General features: G+C 45.5%; 2 protein-coding genes across 2 annotated transcripts; both read right to left on the reverse strand.

The window, feature by feature from the left end:
* Positions 1-2,582: 2,582 nt before the first annotated feature.
* On the reverse strand, positions 2,583-4,856 carry LOC119647319. The gene has a single exon (XM_038048248.1). It carries the CDS (start codon positions 4,854-4,856, stop codon positions 2,583-2,585), a length of 2,274 nt encoding a protein of 757 aa, XP_037904176.1.
* Positions 4,857-7,898: 3,042 nt separating this feature from the next.
* On the reverse strand, positions 7,899-21,291 carry LOC119651530 (TBP-related factor). The gene is made up of 3 exons (XM_038055164.1): positions 21,044-21,291; positions 20,901-20,986; positions 7,899-8,577 (listed from the first exon to the last, which is right to left on the reverse strand). Exons 1-3 carry the CDS (start codon positions 21,134-21,136, stop codon positions 8,058-8,060), a joined length of 699 nt encoding a protein of 232 aa, XP_037911092.1. The 5' UTR covers positions 21,137-21,291; the 3' UTR covers positions 7,899-8,057.
* Between the last annotated feature and the right edge of the window lie 97 nt (positions 21,292-21,388).

Consider the following 21,388-nt stretch of genomic DNA (forward strand, 5'->3'; position numbering starts at 1 on the left):
ATTTCACTGAACCCAGCATAAATAAATAAAACTTTATGAAATAAAATAAAAGAAAGAGTCATGAAAAAAGTTAGATTGTGCCCGCTTGGCAAAGCTAACCTATAAAAATGAATTCAAATGGAGCGTCGAAAATTGCGCATTGTTAGAAAAGAGATTACGATGTCTGGCAAGTGTGAATGAAGTTCATCCTGGTAAAACATGACCGATGGGGCTATATCAGCGGAGAAATTCCAATTCCGATCGGAAGTGATGCAACAGTACGCGAATTGACGCGATATCGATCGAGGTCGATATTATCCTGTCGAATGGCGATGCAAAATTGAAGATCGTGCCCAAGTGTACCACATCGAAGGAAGTTTGGGACAGTTTGGGAAGTTGCAATCAGTCCACGCATCCAAGGGGCTGGTTGGTGAGAAGATGGATACATTCACCAGCGCAGTAGAACAACTGGAGGTGATATTAATACTAAAAGGTCTGCCACCGAGCTTTGAGAATGGGAGATGCGCAATTAGGTCCAAGGACAAATTGCCAAATACAGAGACGCTGACGGAAAAAATTCTAGGCGAGCAAAAAAGTAGATAATCAACGGAACAGGAAGAAGATAACAACGCACTCTATGCCGGCAATCGGTACGGTAGAGTACGACAGACAAAAAAAAATAAAGCAAAACCTGGAGAAACGCACTCATGCCACATTTGCGGTGGTACAAATCATTGGGCAGCGCAACGTCTCATTTCTGTGCCGAAAATCACTCGAAACGATCGGGAGATTTTGTTTAGAAAAGATGACGCGATCATCAAGGGCCTGAATAGAAAAGTCAAGATGATTGCAGATCGAATTGGAGATCTGTATTACCTACGGGAAGGCCATTTGCACATGGACGCCGTGGTCAATTTATCGAAGGGATCAGCTATTGTGTAAAATCGTTGGAGAAACATATGTCGTCGTGTGACGTATGTCATCGAGGAAAATTAACGGCAAAGCCGTTTATATCCAGAGAAGAAAGAAGCCCCCACTTATTGGATATAATCATCAAATCGGAAGGCGGAAATAAATACTTCGTAACGTTTACAGACGATTACAGTGGATGGTGTGAACTGTACTTGCTCAAGAGCAAGGAAGATCTATTTGAGACGTCTGAAACGTACAAAAATTATGTTGAAAAACAAACTGGAAGAAAAATTAAGGCGTTACAATCTGACAATGGTCGTGAATTTTGTAACAAACGATTTAATGATTACCTGAAACGCGAGGGTATCAAGAGACGGCTAACAGTGACGTATACACCACAACAAAATGGCGTCGCCGAACGCATAAACAGAACGATCGTCGATATGGCAAGATGTCTGCTAATTCAGGCTGGATTTACGACGACATATGGGGGAGAAGCCATCACAACTGCAAACTACCTGAGAAATAGATGCCCCAGTAGAATCAATGGAGGGTCAACTCCATTCAAATTGTGGTTTGAAAGAAAATCAGGCTTGAAACATTTACGAGTGTTTGGTGAAAAGATGTTTGTCCTGGAAAAGGGACCATAGAGACAGATTAAATGACACAGAAAAAATTGTGGTTACAAGAGATGTTTCAATAAATGAAGAGTACATCATGAAAAGTCATGGATGTACACAGCTGGATGTTGAATATACCCACCCAGCAGAGCATGAAATGAGACAAGATGTTCAAAGAGAGCGTCAAAAGGATCAGCAGCCAAAACGAACAAGAGGAAGATCCAGAAAACTAAAGACTGGGAAACCCGGACGACCAAAAACATTATACAGATACGTTAGCGCGTCGAGTGTTGCTTCGAGACTTGCTTCTAGTCGCAAAGGTTTGTCGCATTATGAAGATGATCGTTCAGAGCACGATGGCGTAGTCGACAATGATGTTTTTGACCAAAGCAAGTGGAGAAGAAACTCCGGGAGCAAAACGACCGCTTGAGACGTCGTTTGTGCCAATTAAACGTCCAAGGGCAGATACAGGCGAGAGCCAACCAGATATGTCACCTGGTAACAAACAGATGGAAGAACACGACAAGGAACAGATGGAACTGAATTTCATCGAACAAATCCAGTTATTTTATCGAAGAGCTCACACTTAACGTCTCTTATCATGATCGAAGCTCATGAAGAAACATTTCATCGTGGAACAAATTTTACGCTTGTTTATCTGCGAAACCGATTTTGGGTGATCAAAGCTCGCCAAGCGGTCAAGACTATAACTCATCGCTGTTTACTCTGCAAACGTATGAAAGGAAAGGCAGGAAACCAACCATTCTCACCTCTGCCTAAGAACCGATTGTTAGCCTCGCGCCCTTTTGAAATAATGGGCCTGCGAAATCGATACCCACTATTTCAAAAGGGCGCTTTCTGCAAGAAAGCTCGTTCGATATCGGCCGTAATTCCATGTTTGCCAAGCCTGAAGTTCAAAATCATTTTTAATATGTCTGGTAAAAGGTTTGGTCCTGACCACAATAAGTCGTTTAATGAGGGGTTACCACCAGATCGTGCTGATGCGTTAAACACAATACGCGTTTTTGTGGTCTCTCTTTCCTCCCGATACACCGGTCGATGTGGCATAAATTAAGTCCGTTCGTTGGTTTTTTCTGCTTCATCGCAAATTTCTGCAACACCACTTGAAATCATCTCCCGTATGATTTCATCGTATTGCCTTAACTTTTCCGGATCCTCACTAAGCTTCACCAATGAACGTCGAAGTCCTTTGAGAGCGCCACCGCGGTTGTTATCAATAGTGCATTCGTCGTTTCTCCATAGCAATGATGCTTCATATCGCGTGCCATTTTTCCGAATGTGTTTTTCGATAATATCATCCACTTGAAGCTTATGATGATTTGATGTAATATCGTCAACAACCCATAATCGTTCAATCCGATCAACTAAAGATTCAAGTGAGTTGTCCTCAATTACACCAACATTGAGATTCGTAGATGTTACTGACGTGCCTTGGGTCGATATAGGTCCTTGTAGTGTCCATCCGAAAATGGTGTCAATGGCGACAAGGTTGTCGGTTATTCTTTTGAAGTCGTCTTTTACTATGGACCAGTAAATATCGGCCCCTATTAACATTCCGATTTCGAATTCCGTTTCATTTAAATATGAAGTACCCGCTAACTTAAGGCCAAGGATGTCCAATTCTGTGCTACGAACATACTGGAATGCAGTAGAGCAAATTTCTGGCACGTCTGAATGTAAACTACGTAGTTTAATTCGAACGCGTTTAAAGAGCTTTGGCTCAGAGTTATTCGAATCTCCAAATGGTAAAATACGTAGCTTAACGGTATCATGTGTGTCGAGTTGTAGTTTCGTTACAATGTTTTCTTTGACAAACGTACGCTGCGAGCCACCATCTAGAATTATTCGTACTGGCACAGAACTTGAATTACTCGAAGCTATAATAGTAGCCGTTTGAAGAAGTACCTCTTCTGTTTGCAGTAAGGCAGATGCATACAATGTTGTTGTTGAGCCACAAGAGTTTGTTGCAGGTGCTACCGTTGTTGTTGAAGGTGCTACTGTTGTTGTATTTTTAGCTTTAGGTCGGTATGTTGGGTCGTGCATAGACGTAGCATGATTACTTCCGCAAAGAGAACACTTTACACGTTTATTGAAGCATCGCTTAGCATTGTGTCCCTTTTTGGTGCATTTAAAGCAATACCCCATGCTTTTCAAAATTGTCTTCTTCTCTGCAAGCGATAACGTCGTTTTGCAATTTTCCGTTAAATGACTGTTTGATTTGCAAAAGCAGCAAAACTCAGCTATGTTCGTAGTGGTGAGTAACCCAGCAGCCGTTTTACATGTATTTGCGACTTTTGTTGTTCTCGTTCTCCGGTCATTTGTCAGCTCGGCCATTTCGAGAGAGGAGATCTCTTCTTTAATAAATGACAGAATATCATTTAGCTGATCACCACCACAACTACTGTGCTCGCTAATACCCACCGATAGTGATGCATTTTCGTCTTCGATTGAACGTGCAGCTTTATCTTGCTTACTCGGATGTAGCCTATGAAAATCGATCACTAAATCATGAGGCAAACAATGCAGAATTAAACTTCTCAGCATTATAGAGTACTGTGACGATGGAACATTAAGTGCGGTAAGTGACCTTGTATGGGCTCTTATGTCTGTGTATAATTTCCTCAATTTTGTCACGTCATGACAAGAGTTTATTCGAGAAAGGTTCATCAGCTGCTGCATCGTATGATCGACGAGCTTATCGACGTTTCCATACTGTTCCAGCAACAACGAAACAGCCGAATCATAGTTGGCGTTTGTTGGTGTAAAACCAGCAATTGTATCTGCCGCCTTGTCAACCAAATGATTTGATAAATAATTAAATTTATCAGCACCGGTTAAACCCGTTCGGTCATGAACCGCTACACGAAAGCGTTCCCAGAAAGGGAGCCACTCATGATGACCACTGAAAACTTTTAACGAAAGTTTTGGCAATTTAGCAGAGCTAAATGTGTGCTCCTTTTTTCGTTCAATACTTAGGCTAGATGATGATGAAGTGTCAAGATTATCGCGGCATTTTCGTAACCGTTTAAGTCTCTGGTTTAGGTGCGATAAAATGTTCGCGGCTTTATCCTCATACTCGTAAATCGTTTCAAATTCTTTCTGGGCATTTTCTAGCTTTATAGAAGATCGAATTTCATCATTGCATTTTCGTAACGTACCCAAAACTGAATTTATGCGTTCGATAAAGCTCACAAGTTCGTCTTCAATAAGATCAATGTCTTCCGTTTTATCACTTTTGGAATCTGAGCTGTTTAAATATTCGGACGCACTATTTGTTAATTTCGTTAACTGCCCACGATAAACCGCTCGTTCCGTTATGTCCATGTTTATTTTTTTTTCACTCCGTTTCTTCCGATAAAGGTATTCCGACTTACGTTCCCGGGTTTCGGCACCAGATTTTAAAACAATTGGTTGAATTCAATTATTTTATTTAAAACTAAGAATAGAATATAAGCGAAAATGAAATATTATGGGTTATCGATATATGCGGTTCGGGAGTTTAGCTCAGACTAACTTATAGAAAAATGCAAGCAAAAATTTTGATTACAATTACATAGACTTCAAGTTGTATGTGTAAAGAAAAGAGAAAATATTACAATAGGCAAGTATCAAAAAGAATTCAACAGGTTCTAATGGTGGATATTGATGTCGAAGAAGCGATTCAAGGACCTGAATCGCAGTAATGGAAGCGTGCTATAGCAGAAGAGATACGTTCTCATCTCAAATACGAGACGTGGGAGCTCGTAAAGCGTCTAGAGCAAGGATTACTCTTCCTTGCTCTGAACGCTTTACGGATACGGACGCTTTATGCTCCAAATTGATGCTCAAAAATAAGACAGATGCCGAGGGAAAAATCGAGCGCAGAAAGGCGCGGATAGTGGCCAGGGGCTTTAGGCAAAGACCTGGATTCGACTACGATGAGACATCAGCACCAGTGGCAAGACTGGAAACCATTACATTGCTGGCGGCATTGTCAATTGGAGTGGGAGCGAAACTGCACCAGATAAATGTGGAGATAGCATATCTCCATGGAGAAGTCGACAAGGAGCTATACATGGAAGTTCCAGCGACGCTGAAAGAAGCTCTGGAGGATATAATACCCAGCGGGCGAAGAGACTCGCCGATTCTACCGAACGCAGCGAAAACGCAGAAGGAAATCAAGCAAGGCGATTTACGGATTAAAACAGTCCGGTAAAAAGTGGTACGAGCAGCTATGCGCAGTACTCATAAAATTGAGATTTAAACCCACAATATCAGACCCGTATTTATTTCAACGTCGACATGGACGAGGAATTTTATTGTTGGCAGTCTACGTGGATAATTTATTAGTAAAGCCGAACAACGAAGAGTTGATCGAGGATCTGCAGAAGAGACTAAAACAAGAGTTCCAGATAAAGGGCTTGGGTGAGGCGAAATATTGCCTTGGGATTGAAATCAAACAAGAAAACGGACATGTGCGCTTGAGTTGAAGGAAATATGTCGAAGAACTTCTGAAAAGATTCGGCACGACCACATGCACACGGCAGAATACAGCAGCAAGTCCACATCAAGGTTGAAAGCAGCCACAGACCCGACGAAACCGTCGAAGAATCCACACTACCGAGACCTAGTGGGATCACTAATGTATTTAGCAGTAGCGATGAGACCGGATATCGCGCACAGTGTAAGCGTGCTGAGCCAGTTCAACGAGGATCCAAAAGAGGAACATCGGGGCGCGGCAAAGAAAGTGCTCAGATAATTAAAAGGAACACTGGATCTAGCACCTATTTACGATTGACCAGTGAACAAGTTAGTCGGATATGCCGGCGCAGACTGGGGGAATGATCCCACAGACTCGAAGTCATACACAGGATACGCATTCACACTGGGAGGAGCCGCGATCAGCTGGAAGTCCAGGAAACAAAGAACTGTGGCGTTATCAACGACAGAGGCAGAATACAAGGCGCTAACTGAGGCGATGAAGGAGTCGATATCTGTCCTCACAAGTTTCATCTAGAAAGTCATGTTTTCTGCCTAATATTATGTATGTATAACACATCGTTCAATAAGTCCCGGGACTAACTATGAAAACATTTTATCGGCAAAATTCTTTATTATTCATCAACATAATCTCCTTCAAGTGTCATTCCAACGCTTCTCTAACTTTTCAATGCCATGTTTGTAGAACGATTTGTCTTTTGACTCAAAATGAGCCTCAGTAGCAGCGATCACCTCCTCATTTGAGCCAAATCTTTTTCCCTGGAGCATCTTTTTGAGATCCGCAAAGAGCCAGTAGTCGCTGGGGGCCAGATCCGGCGAGTACGGAGGATGAGGAAGCAGTTGGAAGCCTAATTCGTTGAATTTGGTCATCGTTTTGATTGACTTGTGGCACGGTGCTTTGTCTTGATGAAAGATGACTTTCTTCTTCTTCATTTTTTCGCTATTTCAGCCTTCAAACGGTCCAATAACACCATGTAGTAGTCGCTATTGATGGTTTTTCCTTTTTCGAGGTAGTCAATGAAAATTATACCATTCGCATCCCAGAATACGGACGCCATCACTTTGCCGGCCGACTGTTGTGTTTTTGGACGCTTCGGGCGGCTTTCACCAGTCGTACGCCATTCAGCTGACTGCCGACTTGACTCCGGAGTGAAATGGCGAATCCATGTTTCGTCCACTGTCACATATCGACGCAAAAAATCCTGTTTATTGCGAGTAAACAGTGCCAAACAGGTCTCCGAATCATTGATACGTTGTTGCTTTTGTTCCATTGTGAGCAAACGCGGCACCCATTTGGAAAAAACCTTTTTCATAGCCAATTTTTGGTGCAAAATAGTAAATGCACTGCCAGTTGATATGTTCACCATCTTAGCTATCTCGCGCACTTTCATTTTGCGGTCACCCATCACGATTTTCAATACTTGCTTGGTGTTTTCGGGAGTTACTGCCTCATTTGGCCGACCCGAACGTTCCGCATCATTTGTATCAGAACGACCGCGTTTCAAGTCAGCATACCACCGACAAATGGTTGTTTTCGACGGAGTAGAGTCCGGATAACGTTTTTCAAGCCATTGCTGAGCTTGAACAGTGTTTTTTCCCATTAGAAAACAATGTTTTATCAACACACGAAACTCGTTTTAGCCCATTTTTTCACAATTGCAAAGGTAGCGTCACTTTAACCACTATAGCTTTCTTGGTTATGTTTCGAATTACATCAAATTTTGACACATCTTATCTGAAGGTTGGTACTTCTGAACCTTGGTATACAAATGGCATTATTGGCGCCATCTCTACGCCAGTCCCGGGACTTATTGAACGATGTGTTATCTACCCTCACATACCGGATTGCCATTCATTCTTCATTTAGCTGGAAAGAAACACTCGAAATCTCAATCCATACGAAAGTGTATAATTACGTACTCATGTTTTTACAATACACAATAAATACAAATTATAAAAAGTAGCTTATTTTCAAATTAAAGTTATAATTGAGTAACTTATCACGGAATAACGTTAAATCAACGCATTATTAAAAGCAATTCAAAACTAATTCTTCCGGAAACTCTGCAATATCGGATATATTGCTTCCAGACACTCTTCAATCTCCCTCCTAGATTTCGACCCCGTGAATACAATTTTGCCATTGACAAAAATTAGCAGCACCACCCGTGGCTTGACCATCCGATATATCAGTCCCGGAAACAATTCCGGCTCATACGAACTGAACTGACCGTGGACATGATTCAGATTTTCTAGTCGAATGGGAAAGCGCAGATCAACTGTGGCCACAACATTTTGTACTTTATACTCGAGGAACTTGACGTTGTTTCCTAGCTTCTGGATGATCCGGGCGAATTTCCGGGCGGCAAGCAGTGCATCGATTTCGTTACGGGCACCCGTGCAAATCACTTTGCCGGTTCGAAATATGAGCGCCGTACAACGGGGTTCACGTATTCGCATAACGACACCATGGAAACGGGATGGCGTGTATTCGGAATTACGAGTGCGGAAGTTGATGTTTTGTAGATCCAGGTCACAGCCGAGATTTACGGTACATACAACGTTTCTGTAACAAGAAAGAAAATAATTGTTTTAGTGCTCATGACTTTATTTAACAGAGGACAACATACGAAAACTTTAATTTAAATATGGCGTCAAGAAGCAAAGGAGGATGAAAGCTTAACCTACGCTTTAAACTATATCAAAAGGAAAAGTTTAATAGACCAAAACAAATAAACATCAATTATTTTTTCCGTATTTGTTGTTGGAAGGGAACCACGTCCGTTCACTCCGTCCGTTAGCTCCAGCTGCTCCACAAAATGACCATCTAACGAAGAGAATGATTATCAATTGTCGAACGGAAAACACTTCCGCGAGGATATCTCATCTCATTCTCGGAGATTGATTTTATCCTCCTCAAAAACGAGTTTTCTTAGTCGGTGGTCCAGCTGGATCGGATAATTAGCCGGTTTAGGTTCCGCTACTATTTGCTTTCGCTGACCCGGTGACAGGAATTGAATCAGGTAGTAGCGAATCTCGCTGTGTCGTCGTTAAATCCACTCCTCAATTCGGAGAATTACTATTTGGGTCCAACGACTCCTATGCGAGTTATCTAAGCGTTGTTGCTACTTTTCCAGTGACTCCCACCTTGCCGCCCTTCGGCATTCTGTATCCTTTTCAGATAGATTCATTCTCCTCCTTGTACAGAGAGCGTGCCTCCATTGCCAGAATATCCACCAGGATCATTCCCAGAATAACACACGCTGCATCATCTGAGATCGTACTGAAGAGGCTGCACAGCCTTAATGCCACTAAGGGGTAAGTCATGTTTAGCCTCCTGTGATTGCTCTCACAGGGTAGTGCTTCAGATCATTGCTGTGTATAGTCTATGTCTCCCTTGAAATTGATTTCCGCGTCAATTATCACGTCCATGTATTTGATAACCGGCTTTGATGTAATGGTAATTAGGACCACCTTCGTCTTTTATTCCGCACTACTTACAGGCCCCCCCCCCCATGCTTTCATGACCCTAATAGTTTGGGGATAGAACTCTAATGTAGACGACCCTTTCTAGCAGCTTTCTTACTATGTCTGTAAAGCAAATCAGGCGGTATGATTTTGTAGGCCCCGACTGTTTATTGGGCTTCGGTAGCAGAACTAGTTCTCGCCTCTTCCATCATCATCATCATCAACGGCGCAACAACCGGTATCCGGTCCAGGCCTGCCTTAATAAGGAACTCTAGACATCCCGGTTTTGCGCCGAAGTCCACCAATTCAATATCCCTAAAAGCTGTCTGGCGTCCTGACCTACGCCATCGCTCCATCTTAGGCAGGATCTGCCTCGTCTTCTTTTTCTACCATAGATATTGTCCTTATAGACTTTCCGGGTGGGATCAGCCTCATCCATACGGATTAAATGACCCGCCCACCGTAACCTATTGAGCCGGATTTTATCCACAACCGGTCGGTCATGGTATCGCTCATAGATTTCGTCGTTATGTGGGCTGCCTCTTCCACTGAGCGTGAAACCCCCCCTCCCCCATAATAAAGCAATCGGATCTGGTCCTAAAAGCGAGTCTCGGGGTCTATTGAGAACAGCATCCAAACCTGGAGCCTTGTTATCACCGATTCTCCGAAAAATCTCCGCAAATTCCTCCTCAATTGCCGCAGGTATGGTGAAGAGGTCCACGGCTTCTTTAAGTACACATCACTTTGTACACTGCCCCCCGTGACTGTGGTTCAATGTGATGGATGATGGTCCAAAAGACCATGGTAAGTAGCCGGGGACGACCAAGAGGAGAGAACTATCCCAAAAACCTAAAAATAATGGCGAAGTTAACCGTCAGGGTCCACCCGCAAATACTGAAGTTCCATGGGAGTGTTCCATCGATACGCGCTTGTTTGTCTCTATGCTGGCCCAGCTCGAGGTCGGGTCCTTGAACATTACGATTCCTCACTTACCATTTGACACGTATTTTTAATCGATGCGTGAGTCCACGCCACCAAGCACGGGACTTTGCGGGTGCCTACCTATAATTCAACACGGGAGCTAAATTTGGAATAAAAACAAAAAAAAAACCGCTCGACCGTGTGCGTGGAGCTGTAGCTCTCCGGCACCGGGTGCCGCAATCAAGAAGGAAGATCCACGACGTATCACATCCTGCTTCATATATGCAATGAGCCGGCCGGCCTTTGAGGTTCCCGCCCTGCCATGGCATTTTCAGGCCATTATATTGGAGGACGCCTCACTTTATTAAGATGAGTTTTGCGGGTTTAGCTGGGAGGAGGCCACGAATTATTCGGCGTCTACGGATTCATTTACCGATGTTGTTCGTTTGAGAAGTCAAATTTCTTTGATTTCTCGAGCCAATGGCTCATAGTTCACCTTCTTCTCCACGTATTTCCGTTCAATGTTGCTATTATGGGGGATAGCAACATCAGTAATATACGCGGAGCTGTCTTGTCAACTAACAGCACGTCAGGCTTGTTGTGCGGAATGTGGCGATCAGTTAGAACTTGCCGGTCCCAATACATGCTGTAAGCAGAACTGCGGCCTGAGGCTAATATCGGTAAACCGGACATGTTCCCATGATCAGCCCATGCTTGGTGGTGTATTGCACCGGCGCCATAACAGTGCAATTAGAAATGAGATGTCCAACGTCTCTAACGTCGAACCACACATTATGCACTGGTCGTCCTCCATCCGCTCTTTCATGATGAGATTTTTATAAGCTCGGGTGGCGACCACGTCGTCCTGAAGGGCACACATGAATCTCTCCGTCTCAGCAAAGAGCTCCCCAGCACACATCCATCCGCTCGACAAATGGCTGCGAAAGACAATTTAAGTGTTTACCGTGCATTGCCTTTGAGTTCCATTCATCGATTCGCTCTTGGCCATCCTACTCAGAGGATTGAAAGATCGATCCTTCAAGTTAAGTGGAGTCAGCCCACAGTCTGCCTTACAGACAGCCGCATGCAAGGGACTCGCCTGCTCTTTGCTGTAAAAATAAGTGCCATGATGTTATGCCGCCACGTCAACCACGCCCCTACCTCCGATGTCTGGAGGCAGGCTCATCCGCTCCACGGCAGAGGTTGTATGATGCATTCGGAATTTGGACATAGTTGTCTGTATCTGCCGCTGGACGTTTTCCAGGTTGGTTTTCATCCACGACAGTATTCCAAATGCATAAGCCAGTGAAGGGATAGCGAATATATTCAAAGTGCTAATTTTATTCTTCCCCGGGAGATGCGATTTCAGCACCAGCTTTACACGTCGCAGCAATTCGGACAGCAGAGTATCTTTCAGATCACCAACTCGAGTATGGGTTCCTTGCAGAATTCCTAGGTAGTTGTAGAAGTCTGTCTCGGTCATAGTTTCGATGTGGAAGTCGCCAATGTTATGTCTGGCATGCGGCTCGTGAAGACCTTTGCGGATGGCTTGGATTCGACACTTGACTAATCCACGGCTGTACATATTTACTATTCACAACAGACTTCTAAGGTGGTCGTCAGTAGCAGCATACAACTTCATGTCATCTAAGTACATCAAGTTGGTCAATTCGCACTTAGCGCGTAGGCCATATTTAATTGCAAAACCATGCCCTCTAGCATCATTCAGATGCCATGAAAGGGGATTCAGTGGACTCAACGAATCCCCCTGGAAGATGAATGAACCCCCTCCCCCCGTATATGAATGAACTCTGAGATATTAGCACCCTCAGATGTACGCACCGATAAGGTGGTATGCCATCCTTCCATGACTGTCGCCAAAAACTTTATTAGTTTCGGATCAGGGCGATACAGGTGTAGGATGTCGATTAGCCAGGTATGCGGAACGCTATCAAAAGCCTTGGCATAATCGATATAGCAACTGAAGAGGTTTCTTTGGCCTCTAGTTGCTTGTCCTACAACTACCGAGTCGATAATGAGTTGCTCTTTGCAGCCCCTTGACCGAACTCGGCAGCCCTTCTCCTCCTCGGACAGAATATTGTTTGTTTCGAGGTGCGCTTTGACCCTTCCACTAAAATGGATGTTATGAATTTGTAGAGGGTTGGTAAGCAAGTAGTCGGTCTTGTGTCTGCGGGATCTGTACCGTATCCTTCTTAGGGATAAGGTAGGTAATCCCCGCAATGATGAAGAGTGGAAATTCCTCCGGCCAACTCATGACCTGATTCATGCCGTGTGCCAGCCGACTGTGTACGCTGGTAAATTTCTTATACTACAAATTCTGCATCTGGATGATCTGATCTAGACCTGGGCCCCTTCAGTTCTTCGAGCTGTTTATAGCTCATCGAACTTCGTCTTCGGTAATATCTGCGAAATCCTTGCTAGGCGTATTGGCATGGCGAGTGCCTTCAGCGGTGATTCACTCAGCATGCTCCGCATGTTGGGCGGGTAACCCCCAAAGTCCACCCCAATATTCTTTCGCTTCTGTTACTGAAAACTGCACTGTCTGGACGCTCTGTTGGGATTCGTTGAGAGATCTGAAAAAGCTCCTCGCGTATGTTGCATTGTGAACACGTCTGGAGTGACTTTCGTCATACCGTCGTAACCGACTGCATACGACAGAAAATTTCTGCTTTAGTGTGTCCAGAATTTCAACTACGGGTGTCTCACTGGGGAGGGGATAGTTTCTGTAAACCCTCTGCACTTTATTCTTCTGATCTGATCTGTGCTGATCTGAATCAGTCTAGCAATATCCTGCCTTAGTGAGTCCCGCCGATGCTCCAGACGAATTTTCCATGGTGGATCTCTTCGGTCACTCAAACCAATAACACGAAAGGGGATCTTCTGACCGTGCCGTAACTGAACCACAATACACAAGTGATTGTAGTTGCAGCAACGAAATATCAGCGTTCAGTCGTGATGCAATCTCATCATTGATTTGAGATAGAATTCTCGGAGTTGCTGGAGATGTATAGAGCCTGGGAATACCTGGTATATGCAAAGGATCCATTTTCGAGAATTCTATACACGGTCTTTGGAATTCATTCCGAACCTCAGCGGAAACCTTAGCTGGACGGTGGAGAAAAGTGCTTCGACGAGTACTGAAACTGTTGCCTGCAATGCGGCGTGGTGTTGCTGATGCCGCCGCCTCTGCCCTCATCGACTCTCGGTCACCAGCCTCCGTGATGACCTCAAGTCGAACACACTCCTTGATGATGGCCTGGATTGTGTCGCTGCGAGTTATAAAGCGGTACTGGTCTGCGACTCGCTGCATAGTCACGTGCGCGAATTACGGGAAATACTCGACGAATCTCTGGTGCAACAAGGGGCGATAAGATGATGTACCCGCTCCCGCCATCATTTTATAGTAGGAACAGATAATGAAGAGGTTCATTTCTTCAGTGCACTTCATCCGCTACCTACGCGCGGCGAAACAGTTGCAGCAGGCGGAGCAATGCTCCTGGTCGTCGTGGCGTCTAGACGTTGAACCGCCTCACGACTAGCAGTTTTGTCGCCGTGCTGTCCATTACGGGAGCCCGGCCCAGTCACCAAGTCAGGCGAACCCCGCCAGTTATCCGTACCGAACCTCAAGTTTCTCCTTTTTCTCATAGATGGATTTGCGTTTTATCCCTAACTGCCAGATGTGATGATAGCTTCCCCAGTGAGTAATCTGCAAAACTTCGAAGTTCCTGCACTTTCCTCATCTAAACCCTGAGTAGGTTTTGTTTAGCGCCTTTAAATTCTATTTCCATCCTCACAACATCTACGGCAGGGGAAACATTGATCGAGTTTGTGATCCGACGTAGATTCTCCCTTTCGATCGCGGCTCTCGAGCCCGCGTTCGGTCGAGCCATCCTTTTTTTCATTTTTCATTTTCATGCTTAGTTCGCATGTTGTTTATTTTGTTAGACTCGCGCGAATCCTCGTATTTGATTTACATTTCAGGATCCGATGCGGTCCCACGTTCCGGAAAAGGACACGCGAATTTTTGTGTAATGACACGTGAGGGATCGAAGTGCTTAAAGGACCCCGCCCCCTTCCACATTCCCGAGCCTGGTTAGCACACAAGCGTACAAACACGTGTAGACAGAGCACCTCGATAGAGCTTAAAAATTTGCGGGCGGGCCTTCAGGGTCAATTTCTTTTTTAGGTTTTTGAGGTAGTTCTTCCCCCTAGGTCATCTCCGGCCACGGTCTGACAACCCAATTCTTTTCATTACAAATGGCAGGTTACACCCACAATAGGCAGTATGGGCAAAATTATTTGCAAGCAAAAAGATCAAGGGCCGTTCGTGCGGGGGGTTCTTGAACCACTACCAAAGTCCTTCTATTCCTCCTGATGCAAGGGATCATCCGCTTGACACTTAGTGCTAGATCTTTGATAAGTCAATCGATTACTTCACTCATTCTCAATCCTCCTGTCAGTTATCAGTCCACACAACCTGGTTTTTCGGGCCAGTGCATAGGCGCACATCTGATCCCACCACTCCTTGATTTTTTCTTCTTCTTGACCTGACTTGATTTAATATTTTCCTTTTATTATTCATAGCGAAGAATAAATGAAATTGGGCCGTAGAAAAGAATTAAACAACGCAATTTTGTGGACTCAGGGAGGGACACAGAAACTATGGGTATTAAGAAAATGCTACACTGTCGGGAAAGGAAAGGGAGTGTCTGAAATTAGATGGATTTGTTATTTCTGCCTAGAAAAAATCAGCGAAAAAGTGAGGGTCATCTGTAGGCCGTGAGACCATCACTGTTTACTATTTTACCCCCACCCTCTTGTTAGATTACGAGAAGCTGCACGCCTGCCTATTCCTCTTAAGGCAGGGAATGTTAATAGCTCTGAATTGAAAAACAATCAACCAGAAGTTGATGGGTGAAAGGCAGACAGGATAACGTCTGTCGGGTCAGCTAGTTTTAAATAAAATCAGAACACTTGCAACATTTGCTTTTCAAGAAAGATCACTCGATCTCAAGGTCAAATATCTTCGATGAAGGTTGGATTTTCAACCCCCCTGGGAAGAGTGGAAAATTTCTGGAGGGGGAAGTGGAGAAGAGCCTTCAAAATCTATGAACAGTTTTGGGGGTCATCTCCCCTTAAAAAGTTATGCCCCTCAAAAGTAGGGTTTTTTCTAACCCTACCCCCGAATAGATAGGAGGTAAAAAGAGTATGTAGGGGGGGGGGGGGGGGCGGTATAGTGGTCACTACTCCTTAAAAAGTTATGGCACTCCAAAGATGAGGAATTTTCATATCATCAATAAACTTCAAAAACAAGGACTAACGGTTTCGTCCGGAGCAGAGGCAACTAGTCAGACACTGCCTCACCTCTGCCCTGGGAGCAGCATGACCGAAAGTGAAAGCAGGTGGAAAACGCTCCTTTATATTATATAATCGCAAAAACACGATAAGGGTCCGAATAATATCCAAGTTAAACTCTCAATAGTTTGAACCTAAGCTAGGCGAAAGCTAGATTATTGTTTGGGATTATATCAAGGAGCGTTCTCTACCTGTTGCTACTTTTGGTGACGCTCGCAAAGCAGAGGTGAGGCAGCCTCTGATGAGTAGCCTCTGCCCTGGATGAAACTGTTCTCCTTGTTTTTGAACGCTTCGGTGCTGTGACTCAAACGAGGGATCCGTGGACAAAAAACGTGGGAGTAAGTTGGTCTCCACTTGGTCCGGTCGAACATCAAGTCAGGATCCCTAATACCCCAAACAATTAATAAGCTTATTTATAGGGCAATCATCTTCGCGATGTGCAAGGGAGGTTGCAGAAGGGGAGTGCTCCCTTGCACATTCCGGCAATTGATTGCCCTACAACTAAGCTTATTAATGATACGAAAATAGCCTGTTTGCGGGAGGTCGTTATCTTTCAACGGAGGATGACAATCATAATTCTTCAACGGCGTTAGAAATATACACTCTTTGTCCCCCTCTTCCCGGGGACTGATAAGTCAAAATTCACTATAATGAAGCGCCATACTTTTTCAAGGACGGCTGACCGCCGTGGTTTTTCAACGAGGTTCGAGAGGAGACCATCAACTTCTTCTGGCATGCTCTTTCCAATTAATTATCAACTTGAAATTATTTCCTTTTTTGGTTAGCCAATCGATGACCTCAGCCATTCGCAATCCTGTAGTCAGTCACCCATCCATTTAACCTGTTTTCCCGGGTCTCTATACGTAAAGGCACAGTCGATCCAGTTGTCTGCATTAATTAAACAAAACTTAACAGAGGATGTAAATTACAATTTTGTGTATTCAGGTACTATGAATGACATTAAGAAAATGCCACGTTACCGGGAAAGGAAACGGAATGTTTCCACTTAGATGGATTCTTTATGCCTGCTGAGAAGAACTCAATGAAAAGGCGAAGATCATCCTTAGGTCATGCCATCTACACTGTTTACCTGCTGAGAAGAACTCAATGAAAAGGCGAAGATCATCCGTAGGTCATGCCATCTACACTGTTTACCTTTTTAAACCTCCACCCCCTGGTTGTATTAAGAGCTGTTTCTCTATCCCTCTTAAGAAAGCTTAATTACAAAGCAATATCACCTTTTGCCCAACTCCGCCATGCTATTAACATAGTATGCTGGTCCCAAGCCCAGATAAAGGAGGAGGGTTTGAGGCAACTATCTACTAACTATCCTCAGTAAAATAAAAATAAAATGCCGAAATCAGGGAAAGAGATAAATAGAGTATAGTTGGAGGTATTCCACTATGCTAAATCCTAGCTGATCTCTCTTGGTGACAGGTCCCGCGACAGGCCGACCAAGAAAATGCATACAATGTCGTTACAAACATGATGATCGGATTGAGTCACAAGCCTCGGAGAAATGCTAGGGCGTCCACCTCAGTCGACGCGGCAGGACGGGCCCCGGTCCTGTCGAGAAATGGGCAAGGGTTCTTGACGCATGGACGGCGTCAGGACGTAAGCAAGTTAGTCCGAACAAAACGAACAAAACAAATACGTGTCTGCACGCTAAATGTTGGTACCCTAACTGGAAAGACGGAGGAACTCGCAAGAGCCTTTCGGAAAAGGCGCATTGATATCTGCGCTTTGCAAGCGACCCGATAGTCTGGTGCCAAAAACTGCGAAGAAATTCCAAAAGGCGCATCGTCAAAGTGATGTTGATTCAGACCAGCTTAGGCTCGCCTATAGGCGAGGTGTCTCGTCGTACAAGGAGCTATTGAGGCAGTCGAAAGAAGCCGACTGGAGGCGATTCGTCGGTGAGCGCTGCGATGACCCTTGGAGTAGGGTCTACCGGATTTGCAGAGGGAAGCGAAGTCACGACATAGCTGGCATCAAGGTGAACGGAGAACCGATGCTGATTTGGCGTGACAGTGTTTGTGCTCTGCTAGAGGAACTGTTTCCGAGATCTGAGCCTTCGGTGTCACCGGACGGTCGCGCTCAGGGAGGGGAAGGAATTCCTCCCCTGAGGAGTTGTGAGATCGAGGAGAGCATGGCGAGGCTCAGGTCTCGGAAGTCACCTGGCTGTGATGGGATGACAGGCGAGATGTATAAAGCCATCTGGCAGGCCATCCCATCCCATGTCCAGTGTTTGTTTGAGTGTTGTATTCGGAAGGGCTATTTCCCTGCATTCTGGAAGACTGCCAGGGTGATTGTGCTCCTGAAGCCGCCAGAGAAGGATAAGAGTAGTCCTCGGTCGTACAGGGCGATATCTCTTCTCCCGGCCCTTGGCAAGGTCCTGGAGAGGATTATGGTCCAGCGACTGGGGGTGAAAACATCCCATCTGGCGTCTGACAGGCAGTATGGCTTCAGGACTGGTAGGTCCCCGACGATGCATTGATGCATGTGAAGAACTTTGTGGTCCGTTGTCCTAGCAAGTGCGTTCTTGGAATCTTTGTTGATTTCAAAGGCGCATTTGATTACCTAAGTTGGTCGTCTGTGTTGTCCAAAATTCGTGAGTGTGACTGCTAGGAATTAGCTCTGTGGAAGAGCTACTTCCATGGTAGGAAAGCATTCGTTCAAGGTATCAGTAAGCGTGTGTGGGTGAATGTTGAGCGCGGCTGCCCGCAGGGATCTATCGCGGGTCCATTTATATGGAACCTGATGATGGATGAACTGTTGGGTGAGCTTTCTTCAGTTGTTGAATGTCTAGCTTACGCGGATGATCTCCTCATTCTTGTTGAGGGGAACACTCGCCTTGAGCTCGAGCAGCAGGCTGCCGAATACATGCGCGTCGCTAACTCGTGGTCCCTTAAAGTCGGTGTCGCGATCTCAACGGATAAGACCGTTGCGATGATGCTAAAAGGCATCCTACGTCGTCTGCCTTCCGTCAAGTTGAACGGAGTGTCTTTGCAGATCCGGCAGAAAGTGACCTACTTGGGAGTCACGATCGCGGACGCCAGCCTTTGGCTTGTCTTTGCGCGAGCTCAGGCTGCGTCTTACTAAACTAGTGTGTATTTAGACCCCATTCACACCTCATAGGTGTGAATGGGGTCTAAGCAGGATACTAGGGGGGACTCTTCCTTGCGTGTTCTACGTATGGGTCCCCTATGTTGTGTGACTTGGCACTGACGGTGAGGGGCAGGCAGCTGCTCTACGCTCGTCAGCAAGTGGCTTTGTTAGCGTGTTTTCCTGTGTGTCGTACGGTCTCGACTGACGCCATGCAGGTCTTGTTGGGTGTTTCTCCTCTTGATCTGGAGGTAGTCTGGCGTGCCACGGCCTACAGGATCAGGAGGGCTGTATCTTTGTTGTAAACCGATTTAGTAAGTGTTGATCAGGTGGAGGGGTTAGAACCGCTTGCGGTCAAAAGGCTTTTAACTGAGAGTGTAACATCTAAGTGGCAGCTTAGATGGGATGAATGTGGGAAGGGTCGGGTCACGTATGAGTACGTTAGAAACGTGTCTGCCAGAGGAAGTTCCGTCGCGGACCTCGGACTCGAGATGGGCTTCCTCCTGACGGGGCATGGTAGCTTGAATGAGTTCCTCTTCAAGCGCAACCTGCGTTTTATGTGGGGCTGACTTGGAGGACTGGTTACATGTTCTCTGTGTCTGTCCAGCGTACCGTGATATTCGCAATCTAGACGACATGGGCGTTCGATGTTAGCCAGTGCCTTGCTAGCAGTGGGACACTTAAATGCGCTAATGAGTTCGCGTGTGCTGCCTTTCGACGAAGGAGGGAGCTCCTGGGCGCTGCTTCGCTTGCAGCTGATGGGCGGTAGTAAGCTGGTGAAAGGTTCCGTTGCGGTTTTCCGCCTCGGGCTGATTCCAGTTAATCCGTTGGGGGGTTCTGTCCCCACGTACTCGAGGAGGGTGATCAAACCCGAGTCTGTCAGGAACTCATCTGAAGTGGCACGAAGCCTCACCGGAGGTTATCTGGTACCATGGAAACCGGGATGGCCCTCTGAGAGCATATGCTCCAGGAGAATTCCTGGAGGATGTGTTCTCCGCCCGGTTATTTGCGGTTGGCCCCCTAGTGGGAGTTTCATGGTGGTTGTGGTTATGCCTACATCGCGGCCAGAGCTCCGCGGAGCTCAAGCGTGGAGTTGCGCTGTACAACTCGGGTGCCGTACCCCTTAGTTGCGGCAGAGGTGTTAGATAGGCCTCGCATCCACTGGTATGAATGCTGAGTCTGCACTCAGTATAAACCACGACCGCTGTGCATGGCGGGGCTCTGATTGTGGTCCCAAAATCAATCCGTGTCCGAAGAGGACCGTGGGATTATGCCTTCACGGCAGGTACTCACGTTAAACACGCAATTCGTGCTAACCAGAATTCACTTGCCAAGATTGGTCTGAACATCGAGGTTGATGTTAAACGACCAAACGGTGGCTTGATACGCTGGATGGGGATTTAAAAGCCTCGAGATTGCACCCAGATCAGGCATTCGATAGAGCCAAATGGCGAAACCGATCACGACGAGCCGACCCCGCTTGTGAACGGGACAAAGGCTGAAGAAAAAGAAAGATATCGCCTTTTACCCAATTCCATCAAATTTAGCAACCCAATCTCATCTTACAGGAAAACGGTTTAGCCCTGCAATTGGTGGGAACATGGTAATGTCTGGGGATGAATAGCACATCTCCGCCTGGGCCACACTCTCCTCACTTAGAAACTAAAACTGAAAATGACGAAATTCGCTTTCACTTCAGCGTCTTTTCCGTAGTCCAAGATTTGACACGCCTCCGTGGGCTTGTTTTATTTTTGTGGAAAATCTTATTCATCAGGAAGGATTCGCGAATTTGCCCCTTTCCATCACGGATTGGTGTTGAGTCGCCCCAAGATAAAGTGGCGAGGCCACAACTTGGGTCGAATTTTTCAGTAACGCCCTTCTTTGGATGCAAATTAAATATTTTCAGTTACTCGGAAAAACATGTTGCAATACATTGGGAGCCAATCTCGGTCAACTCAGTAAAAAACTGAGACCATGACCGAGGGAAATGTGAGGAATTTTGAAAATGTCTCGGTTACTTACTGCATTTTTATAGAATTCACGGCATCTTTCGGTCCGACGGGAACTGCAGGCACTGCCGGAACAATTGTACTATGAGGATTTTGGAGCTGTCCAAGAAAATCGAACCGTTATTATTAAATTAAAGAAAATTTCATCATTCTCACCTTTGGGTAGACGAAGTTGTTGGTGAGAGGCCTGGGCGACGGACTGTTGAGCAACGCCTTCAGGGGCGACTCCACTGGCGGTGTCTTCTCCATGCTGACTGGTTGGCAACAAATCTCCGTGCTCGGAATATCCCTTGTCACATAGCAAAGAGATGAATCAGTTTTTCTTCCACTCCTGGACAGCAAGAGGACGTGGACGCATGCACTCGTGCTCACTTGACAACTTGCAATGCGTGAATGTTGATAAGATCGAACAGCTGATGCTGGTGTGACGTTTGGAAGTTCGAAAAAGTGAAAGTCAATTCCAGGTTTCCCGCCTCCATCACATTGGTGCCGTCAGGTTGG

The sequence above is a fragment of the Hermetia illucens genome, chromosome 1 (genome assembly GCF_905115235.1).
Source record: "Hermetia illucens chromosome 1, iHerIll2.2.curated.20191125, whole genome shotgun sequence".
NCBI classification, from domain to species: Eukaryota; Metazoa; Arthropoda; class Insecta; order Diptera; family Stratiomyidae; genus Hermetia; species Hermetia illucens.

What these genes read in the sequence shown, in the direction of transcription:
- LOC119647319 (XM_038048248.1), bottom strand. Translation starts at nt 4,856, where the DNA reads ATGGACATAACGGAACGAGCGGTTTATCGTGGGCAGTTAACGAAATTA.
- LOC119651530 (XM_038055164.1), bottom strand. Translation starts at nt 21,136, where the DNA reads ATGGAGAAGACACCGCCAGTGGAGTCGCCCCTGAAGGCGTTGCTCAAC. An exon ending in ACAACTTCGTCTACCCAAAG is followed by an intron (nt 20,987 to 21,043) that starts GTGAGAATGATG and finishes TTTCTTGGACAG; the next exon opens with CTCCAAAATCCTCATAGTAC. An exon ending in GTGAATTCTATAAAAATGCA is followed by an intron (nt 8,578 to 20,900) that starts GTAAGTAACCGA and finishes TTCTTGTTACAG; the next exon opens with AAACGTTGTATGTACCGTAA.